The sequence below is a fragment of the Lampris incognitus genome, chromosome 2 (genome assembly GCF_029633865.1).
Source record: "Lampris incognitus isolate fLamInc1 chromosome 2, fLamInc1.hap2, whole genome shotgun sequence".
In the NCBI taxonomy this organism is placed as follows: domain Eukaryota; kingdom Metazoa; phylum Chordata; class Actinopteri; order Lampriformes; family Lampridae; genus Lampris; species Lampris incognitus.
The window spans coordinates 114,754,456-114,765,231 of NC_079212.1; the positions used below are offsets into that span (position 1 = coordinate 114,754,456).

General features: G+C 44.7%; 1 protein-coding gene across 1 annotated transcript; it reads right to left on the bottom strand.

The window, feature by feature from the left end:
• Positions 1-3,737: 3,737 nt before the first annotated feature.
• LOC130107845 (trypsin-3-like) lies at positions 3,738-6,259 on the bottom strand. Its single transcript, XM_056274622.1, has 5 exons — positions 6,199-6,259; positions 5,813-5,963; positions 4,708-4,849; positions 4,135-4,392; positions 3,738-3,890 (listed from the first exon to the last, which is right to left on the bottom strand). The coding sequence occupies exons 1-5, from the start codon at positions 6,257-6,259 to the stop codon at positions 3,738-3,740; spliced, it is 765 nt and encodes a 254-aa protein (XP_056130597.1).
• Positions 6,260-10,776: the final 4,517 nt, after the last annotated feature.

Below are 10,776 nucleotides of genomic sequence, written 5' to 3' on the forward strand. Positions count from 1 at the left end.
ATAGTCTCCTACATCGATTACCACAAACCTCTCCTGATGTCTCTACTGGCATTAGATTTGTACAACAAAAATATCTGTCCCAGGGAACAAACATAAAACAAGAACCAAGTCAAAACAGTTACAAAGCACCACCGAAACAGTTATGAACCATTGTTTCCGATGTTGAGGCTGGTTTCAGTAGAGCCTTACGGGGCTTTGTAAAGTCAAAGCTCCAATAAGGGAATGTCCCACGTTGCAACAGAGTTGGGGCCCAAAGGTGTGGCCGCATGTTAGCCAATGTCCAAATAAAGCTGTAAATAATAACTTGTCTGCTGCCATCAGACAATCAGAGGCTGTTGAGTCCTTTAAATCCAAACTTAAAACTCATCTTTTTGCTTTAGCCTACAATTAGTTGCCTTTAAGTTGAATGCTTCACAACCTGTATTGCATGGCAGGTCGGTCAATGAATTTACCAAGCACTGTTCTGCCGACGAGTTTATAGAGTATAGATTATTGACCATTGCAAACTGTTCTCTTCTCTCACATGTCTTTTCTCTCTCTCTGAATGATATCTTCTCCTTTCTCTTCTTCTGTGTATGTGAATGGTGCGATTTGATTCTCCCTTGTGTGCATGTGCAGTCTGTCCTCCTCCCAGGTCTACATGGTGATGGTGGTCACCAACTGGACACTGCTTGGCATCACCCTCATCACATTTTCTTTTTATATATCTTATAAATCCATATAACTTTGTTATCCTATTTCAATGTTATATCCTTCTCTCACCCAGACATGGGACTAACGTTTTTTTTTCTTGTCTCTTCTCCACGTATTTGAGTGGTATGATGTGAGTCTCTTGTGTGCATGTGTAGTCTGTCCTCCAGTCAGGTCTACATGGTGAAGGTGGTTGCGTGGCTCAGGTCCTAGGCTGTTCCGGTGGCATCTGGACACTGCTTGGCATCCTCATCATCATATCCTTCATATATTTTATAATTCCATTATAGCACTTCTGTTATCCTCTTTCAATGTTGTATTCTGTAAATTGTGTACACACAACATCCATTGCACATCTGTCCCTCTTGGGAGAGAGATCCCTCCTCTGTTGCTCTCCCTGAGGTTTCGTCCTATTTTTTCTCCCTGTTAAATGTGTTTTTTTTTTTAGGTAGTTGTTCTTTATCCGGTGCAAGGGTCTAAGGACAAGATGTTGTATTGTTATAAAGCCCACTGAGGCAAATTTGTAATTTGTGATAATGGGCTATACAGATAAAATTGACTTGACCGTCTAATTTTGGTTGCTACACCTCAAGAAGGACAGTACAAGTTCCACTGGCACGAAAAATACACCAGGCCATCCCTTTCAGTCAGAATAATATTCGCTACAGAGTGACGATGTATTTTTGCAGCAATCAATTTATTTGCCAGCGCTTCAACCCAGTGCTTTTGATTTCTATAGCTACTCAGAAGAACAGAAGAGGAATAGCACAGAGGTCAGTTCTGATGAACGCATTGTGTCATAATTCTAGATAAGTCCTCTGGCATTGTTAATGGGAGAGATGAAGCAGGAGCCCCCGAAAGGTACTGAAGGCACTATCACAGATTTAACTGTTGACAGCATTAAAAGTAGAGACTGGCCGGTCGTTGTGCATGATGAGCACTGGTAGCTGGAAGAGGCCATTGCTGTTAAGGACGAGCTCCAAGACATCAAAGTAGAGTTTCTGCACCTCCATGGCCCAACAGCACATTTTCACCCAAAGCAGGATATCTGTTTCTGCCCAGTTTCAGACATTCTAATAATGCTTTAGGGAAAGTCAGCCCCCCTTCAATCCAGCCACACAAGAGCGCTTTAAAGCATAGATTCTAAAGTAATGTTCTTCATAGTGCATGCCCATCATCTGTTTCCCAAAACCCAAGTTATCCAGGTCAAACAACAAATTAACCTATCCGTTCATTACAATAGCATTACAGTCGCATTTTAAAACACTGTAGCTTAACATTATATTAGAATACAAAAGGGTATGGTTTCATTGTTGGAAATGTTCTGAATGTTTCAAATAAAATGTCTTGAGTACGGGATGAAATAACAGAGTAACCATGTCACTGACTTTTTCCTTCTGTTTTTCCCACTACCTCGCCCCTGGACCCGATACTATCCAAGCTCCTAGAGACCTGTCTGTGAATGTTTTCATTCACCCAGGTCATGGTTATCCAAAGGAGTTCAATCAAGTGCAACTGGACTTGGTATATATCCGTGAAGACGTTTCGCCTCTCATCCAAGAGGCTTCCTCAGTTCGTGTCTTTCTGACTAGACCAGCCTCTTGGATGAGAGGCGAAACGTCTTCACGGATATATACCAAGTCCAGTTGCACTTGATTCAACTCCTTTGGATGACTCCTAGAGACCATTTCCCCCGCACTTTGCTTTGTCCATATTTGTTTGTTGTTTCACATGTAGCTACACCCTGTAAATAAATCACATTGGTTGAATGGAAACAGTTCCAAGTCTGCCTCCTACATTTAGCCTCTCAGGCTAGGCTTCCCCACATATATCTACCATTATATACTTTTTAAATTCAATTAGTACTGAAAAAAAAATCTCAATACATTTTGTCCCTAGTCTCAAGAAGGATGATCTACAGGATTAGCAGAGCTCAGCAGGTCCGTGCAAATCAAATCTGTGTAAGTCATTTGTCTAAGTTCACAGAGTGAGGGTTTGTTATGGTGTGTTCAGACCAAACGCAAATCGAATTTTCGCCTAACTTTACTTGCGTGAATACGGCCGCTGGAGTGTAATGTGGAATATTTCGCAAACCTTAACAGCCAACGTGGGTACTCCTTACAGAAAGGAGGAAGGGTTTACCGGTGACGTCAGGAGTATCTCAAAGCTGCTAGGCTTTCACGACACAGCGTCACGCAAATTTTTTTGCTCAAGTTGAAACATTTTCAACTCTCGCGAACGCGCGTTCGCGCCTATTCGCGTCTTTGCAGTGACTTTGTATGTCATCGTGCTACATGGAAAATCTGCTACAGGTTTGGACTGAACACACCATTAGGCATGTCAACATGTGCAATATATTGTATAGTACAATAATTCCCGCATCTACTGCGCAAACGGCGAAAAGTGGGGTTCCCTTTGACGGAAGGTTTTTAAAGAATTTTTTTTAGGCGGATAATTTGTCTCTGTATTGTGAAATGAGTCTGTACAAAATACTGACAGAACATTAAAAACGCACTAATAACTTTTTAGTTGTATATTGCAATAATATATGGTTTCACAAAATCCCACGGCACACCTGGACTTGCCTCACGGCGCACCGGTGTGCCGCGGCACACCATCTGGGAACCTAGGGACACGGATAAGCAAAACGAACTGGTCTGAGAAAGCATCCATCTTTGCTATTTCACCATCCTTTGCCTTGCTCTGACTCGTTGGAGAAACAGCACAGGAGAGACAAGCTAGATAAGTTTCATGAAATGCTTTGATTAATTCCAGGAAATGCCCAAGCAGCATGTACCTAGGAAGCTTTTCTTTTTTTTTACAGAACAGTAAACATATAATACTCATGTTTTGTTTAAAACATCTGAATATAAGTCGAAGTTAATTGCATAAAAAGTGGACTTTTAAGTTTTTACATAAAATAATACAAAAAATCTTTTTCATTTCCATGAGGTCCTATATCTGATCCCATTAATATCTTTCTGTCGTACTGGAGAGTCGTGTTTGGTGCATCTTTCAGTCAATGATGGCAGTTGTTGAGAATCTCACTAGCTGTCATTTTGGATGATCCAGTTGATCCACCGGAGGTATTTTCTGACCTTGGTGTAGACACCAGGGAAGTATGGGTTGGCACAGCTGATGCCCCAAGACACAATGCCCTCAATTTTACCATTACAGATGAGAGGCCCTCCAGAATCGCCCTTAAGACAGGAAAAAGCAAAACATCATTGTCATAAAGCACTCTATTTGTTGTAACATGTTATGTATACTATATATATACTACTTTAAAACCAATGTAAAAATTCACCCGATAGCCTGTCTTGACTCAACAACTTCTGGATAAACTCCCTTAAACGAACAGCCTTGGCTGCACCAAACCCACCTCTCAAAAACCCCTCTGAATTACCTTGTCTTCCTAACCTAGATGTGTTTTTCGCCCCTTACCTGACAGGAGTCTTTGCCTCCAAAGCGTGAGCCGGCACAGAGCATGTTGTTGGTGATCCTGAAGTAGTAGTAGTATTGGCAGCTGGGGATTATGTCCACATCCACGGCCCTCAGCACAGGGGATAGGTAATAGCTGTATATCTGTGTCACCCCCCACCCACTGACTGTACACCTAGTGCTACTGGTCAGTGGGGGAGTGTCTGCGTCTGGCAGGCTAGCCAGCTGGACCACGGCACTCAGAGTAACTGGCCGTTCCAGCTGACCCAGAGAAGACAGAGTTGATCAGTCAAACGGTTTGCAAGCAAAGCAAGCAATAATTTAAAAAGGTTATATGTGGTCCAAGTGTGAGTGACACATTGCAATTCTACAGGATGTTACGAGGGGGTTAATTCTTTTTCGCAAATGGTAATCCTCTACTTATGCATTACAGCAACTGATGTACTCACACACAAAAAAAATGCAAGAAAACTGTTGTGGATAAAAAGACAGGGAAAATATCAAAGATAGATAGATCAAAACTGAGGTTGTTCTGATCAGACATTTTGTGCCAGGTATTCTCTGGTCATTTCATACCTTGATCAGCATGATATCATTGTCGAACGTTCTGTAGTTGTACATGTAGTAGACAATGACTCTGGAGACATTGAACTCCTGCTCAAAGCCCTCAATTATAGAGAAGCTGTGCTCAGTCAGGATCACTTTGATGAGGTGACTTCTACTAGGGCAAAGTAAAGGGTCAATGAGCAACATCAGCACTTTTTTTCAGACACTTACACTGTTGAATTATGTTATCTGCCAGTAAAAATATATACCTCTACCACTCTTTGTTGGCATTGCTACAGCTTAAACATGTGAATTGAATGGTTTGCCTAAAATTGGTCAGCAATGCAACAGCTGACCATCTTTAGGCAATTGTAGGCATCAAATTCATCAGGATGCTGGTGTCATTCACGGTGAAAATCCCCTCATACAGGTTCAGTTCACTAAGTCAACATTTCTCATCCCTTTCCTGTCGTGATCGACGATAGTAAATACCCAGTGTCTTATGGCACACGGATTTCTGAAAGCAAAAGTAAACTGCAGACAGGAGCGCAAGACACTCTTGCCCATACTTTGAACGTGAGCACTCAAGACAGGGGGCACTGTTGAGATGTTGCCTATCTACAGTGTTGATGCAACAGTTTTGTTTTTGTTTTTTTTGTTGTTTTTTTTGGGGGGGTGGCCCCCACCCTCTTTTTCTCCCCAATTGTATTTGGCCAATTAGCCTATTTTCCGGACCGTCCCGGTTGCTGCTCCACCCCCTCTGCTGGTCCGTGGAGGGCTGCAGACTACCACATGCCTCCTCCAATACATGTGGAGTCGCCAGCCGCTTCTTTTCACCTGACAGTGAGGAGTTACGCCAGTGGGACGTAGCGCATGGGAGGATCAAGCTATTCCCCATAGTCCCCCCCCTCCGAACAGGCGCTCCAACCGACCAGAGGAGGCGCTAATACAGTGAGCAGGACCACATCCGGCTTCCCACTTGCAGACACGGCCAATTGTGTCTGTTGGGACGCCCGACCAAGCCGGAGGTAACACGGGAATTCGAACTGGCGATCCCCGTGTTGTTCGGCAACGGAACAGACCGCTACGCTACCCGGACGCCCGGCGCCACAGTTTGACAACGCAGTTAACTCACGGTCTCCAGCAGTGGGCGGCAGTTAGCACCCACTGCGGGTGGATGAGGGTGCCCCCGCAGAAGTGGTGTTTGTTGTATTGGAGGGAGGCTTGATACTTAATGGAGTAGGGCTGCACCTCCTGGCCCCCGATGATCCTCATCCCATAAACACCTGAGAGCAGAGGATGTGGCAGAAGGACGGAGATGGAGGATGAGGAAAGAGAGGGATGACAGATTTGAGGAAAGAGAATGATTTCGAGAGAAATAGGACAAAATTGGTGATGGCGCAAGGCTCTTTTCTATTCTATTCTATTCTAAATTAGTATCTAAAAACTAACAAGACAGTGAATTACCTTTTATCGGAGGATTTACAAAACAAATAAATATTGATGCCACCCTTTTTTTACCTGCGATGTTAAGGAGGACCACAAAGAATCGTGAGAGATGACAGGACAGTGTAAGGGTCATCTTGCTTGGAACAAACAAGAATGAACAAGAAAGACCAAAAGTAATCAAAATCATTGATGCAAAAAAAAAAATTAATGAAAACCTAACCATTTCCAATTAACATACTGATAGATGGATGACCATGAAACCCATCAGAGATTTGGGTATGCCATCATGAACCACAGAAGCCAGATGTTACCATTCGAAAGCATCTTAGACGTCTAATAGTTTAAAGTGCAATGTAAGTAGAGAATATAAGTAGCAGCAGTTGTTTTTAGATGCTTAACATTGATGTTATTGCCCATTATTTCTCTTTCTGATTACATCACACAAAGTTTACCACGTAGTCAGCCACACTGAAATCAAATATGCTTATTTGTTGTTGTTGCCTACATTCCATTCTCTTTATCAATATCAGCTCCTACTTACACATTTTGTTGCAATCCTGGTGAGTGCAAATTTGTCAGTATGGAGAAAAAACAGTCTTTTGCATGCAGAACAACATACACGAGATAGTGTTACGCATTCTGCACTTAACTTTTTACATGCAAGCCTTCCAGTTAACATTAAATCAATGGTATTTAATCAAACTGAAATACTGATCCAAAGTTACCCTTACAGTAAAAATTTCCATAGACTGTCTCACCTTATCAAAAGCTAAGTAAAGAAACAACAACAGCAGATGGGTAATCCAAATTGCGTATCTGAGCACTCTTTCACATACACACATTCACACACACACATACACGCTTTCAAACACATTTCTTTCACACCTACACCTGAAGCTTGAGAACTCCTTCGCCCTTTTTATACTGTCACTGAAGCCTCTCACTCTCATTGTCTACTGGTATTGTCCACCATATATCTCTGTGTCATGTAGCAAGGTAACCTTCTGTCTCTCCCTTTCACACACACACACACACACACACACACACGCACACGCACACGCACACGCACACGCACACGCACACGCACACGCACACGCACACGCACACACACACACACACACCAACAAATACATACACAAATCTGCACAAAGCAGGGAGATTGACCTAGTATATGACAAAAGCAACAGTCTTCTCCTTTATCCAGCCTCTCCCTCTAAGGCCTTTGTATTCATTTTTTTCATCCTATTGTCTACTAATCGGAGGGGGGGGGTAAATCTTTAGGGAGTTGAAATCTGACAAGCCAAAGAAATGATAGAATATACTCATCTAGACATGTTGTTGTTGTGGCCTGTGATGTTTGGAGGGGGCAGGACAATAGGTTTGCGTGATTGTCTGGTTTTCAGCCTTTCTATCACAGTATCAAACTGATCCAATGGTTCACAATCTCTGGGACAGAGTAAAGAATGCAACAGTGGATCAACATGTACTTTGTGTATGCAATATGTAGTACACAAATGAAAGAAGAAAAGCCAGTTTATTTCATATTGTATTCTTACAACTAATTGTAACCTTACAATGAATTTGTTCTCTGCATTTAACCCATCATATTGTGTAGCAGCAGTGAGCAGCTGCAGCACCCGAGGACCAACTCTAGTTCTTATTTCCATTGCCTTGGTCAGGGGCACAGACAGGAGTGTTAACCCTAATGCGCATGTCTTTGCAGCTGAGTGTGAAATGACGGGGATGAGAGTCAGCACCTCCAAGTCTGAGGCCATGGTTCTCTATCGGAAAATGGTGGATATTTCCCTCCAGGTTGGGGATGAGTTGTTGCCTCAAGTGAAGGAGTGCAAGTATCTCGGGGTCTTGTTCACGAGTGAGGGTAGGGTGGAGCGGGAGATTGACAGGCGGATTGGTGCGGCATCAGCAGTAATGTGGATGCTGTACCGGACCGTTGTGGTGAAGCGGACGCTGAGCCGCAAGACAAAGCTCTCAATTTACCAGTCAATCTTTTTTTTTCTTTTCTTAAAATGTATTTCTGATTTTTCCCCTTTTCTCCCAATTTAGTGGCCAATCGATCCCTATTTTAGTTCAAACACCCACCCTCGTACCGAATGCGTTCGCAAACTGCATCTCTCCGGCCGGCAGTCTCGAAGGAGTCGCCTCGCCACTTTCGTGACAAGGCGAATCCAGGCCGAACCACTGCTTTTTCCCACACACAGAGGTGCATTCATGTGACGAACACAAGCCGACTCCGCCCCCCTCTCGAAAACAGCATTGTCAATTATTGCTGCTTCGTCGAGTCCGGCCAAAGTCGGATCTGACGAGACCGGGGAGCGAACCCCAGTCCCCAGTGAGCAACTGCATCGACACAAAGCCGATGCTTAGACCGCTACACCACCGCGGACCCCCTTACCAGTCAATCTTCATTCCAACCCTCACCTATGGTCATCAGCTTTGGTTTCGACCGAAAGGTGATGTAGAGGCTAAGCCCAGTGCTTTAAGCGGATACAAACAGCTGAAATGAGTTTCCTCCGTAGGGTGTCTGGGCTCAGGCTTAGAGATAAGATGAGGAGCTCGGACACCCGGAGGGAGCTCGGAGTAGAGCCGCTGCTCCTTTACGTCTAAAGGAGCCAGTTGAGGTGTTTCGGGCATCTGATTAGGTTGCCTCCTGTGTGCCTTCCTTTGGAGGTTTTCTGGGCACGTCCAACTGGGAGGAGACCTTGGGGTAGACCCAGAACTCGCTGGAGGGATACATATCCAATCTGGCCTGGGAACGCGTTGGGATTCCCCAGGAGGAGCTGGAGGGTGTTGCTGGGGAGAGAGATGTCTGGAGTGCCCTACTTAGCTTGCTGCCACCGCGACCCAACCCCGGAGAAGCGGCTGATGATGAGATGAGATGAGAGATGCATGTCTGTTTGATGGTGGGAGGAAACCGGAGCTCCCAGAGGAAACCCACGCAGACACGGGGAGAATATGCAAACTCCACACAGAAAGGATCTGGGATGGCCTGAAGTTCGAACCCAGGACCTTCTTGGTGTGAAGCAACAGTGCTAACCACTGGGCCACCGTGCCGCCATGCTTTAGATTCTTAATGACTTGGTTTTATGGATATCTGTTGCATCTCTGTTGTCAACCAGAGGGGACTGCAGAGGTACAAACATCCAGAAAGTGCCAAGGCCTCAAAACCCTGTCCCAGGATAACATGTGTTCCAGTCTCATAGTTTTTAACCAAGAAGGGCATACTCTTTCACTACCTTTGTCTGTTCCTCTTGAACCTCCCCAGCTGCCTCTGTCATGTTTGTTTCCCAGAACTTACTTTTTTTCTCATGTTTGAGTTCCCATGACTTGCGGGATACACAGCGGTGGGTGGGTCATGATATCGCTCCTAGCATCCATATGGTCTCTTCTCCCGTTGGTGTCATGCCAACCATGAGGATGAAAGGTGATAGCTTGCTCCTCTCTCCCTCAGGGTGCCAATCTGACATGACTAACAGGATTCCCGTGTGTGTGTGTGTGTGTGTGTGTGTGTGTGTGTGTGTGTGTGTGTGTGTGTGTGTGTGTGCATTACCCGCGCAGCCATATGTTTGCACAGACGGATGTGTGACAAAACACTTGAACATGGAGACTGGGGCCACACTGTGCTATTGGATGCGCTGCAAAAGTGTCTTTCTTCATGAGAATCAATCATCTCCCATCAATTATCAAATATCCATAATCAATCTGACACTTTATCATTACCACAATTATCATGCACTATGATCATCGACCGCATTAGCTGTCTGGCAAGTCAGCGTTATCCATAGCATGGGAGCAGTACCTCCCCTGGATTCTTCTTGTGTCACATTGAGAAGAAGCTGAAACATGTATGCTTCACCCAGTCGACAAAAAGAGATTGCTCTATGTAGCCTCCTACTGACAGGTATTCCCTGGCCCAGAACTAACCTTGCCTCACAGGTAGACTTTACTTATTTTTATTTATAAACTGGTAACTTGATAAAAAAATTCTGAATGTGGCCAGTGAAATGCCAAGCTGGCCGTTTCTTTTTGTCAGACAGCATCTTCTATTTTTTTTATTTTTTATTTTTGGAAACTTATTCCGCTTTTTCTCCCCAGTTGTATCTGGTCAATTACTCCACTCTTCCGAGCCGTCCCAGTCGCTGCTCTACCCTCTCTGCCGATCCCGGGAGGTCTGCAGACTATCACATGTCCACTCCGGTACATGAGGGGTCGCCAGCCACTTCTTTTGACCTGACAGTGAGGACTTTCACCAGGGGAACGTAGCGCGTGAGAGGATCACACTATTCCCCCCAGTTCCCCCTACCACCAAACAAGCGCCCCGACCGACCAGAGGAGGCGCCAGTGCAGCGACCAGGACACATACTCACATCTGGCTTCCCACCCGCAGACGTGGTCAATTGTCTGTAGGGACGCCCGACCAAGCCGGAGATAACACGGGGATTCGAACAGGCGATCCCCGTGTTGGTAGGCAACGGAATAGACCGCTACGCCACTTGGACACCCAGACAGCATCTTTTTGTTGAATTACTTTTGATCGGATGCTGTCTTCATCTTCAGTTACTTTTTGCCAGACAGTATCTCGAATGTCAACTTTGTGTACAACTTACAGTTACAGCGTTGCTTTGGCTTCTG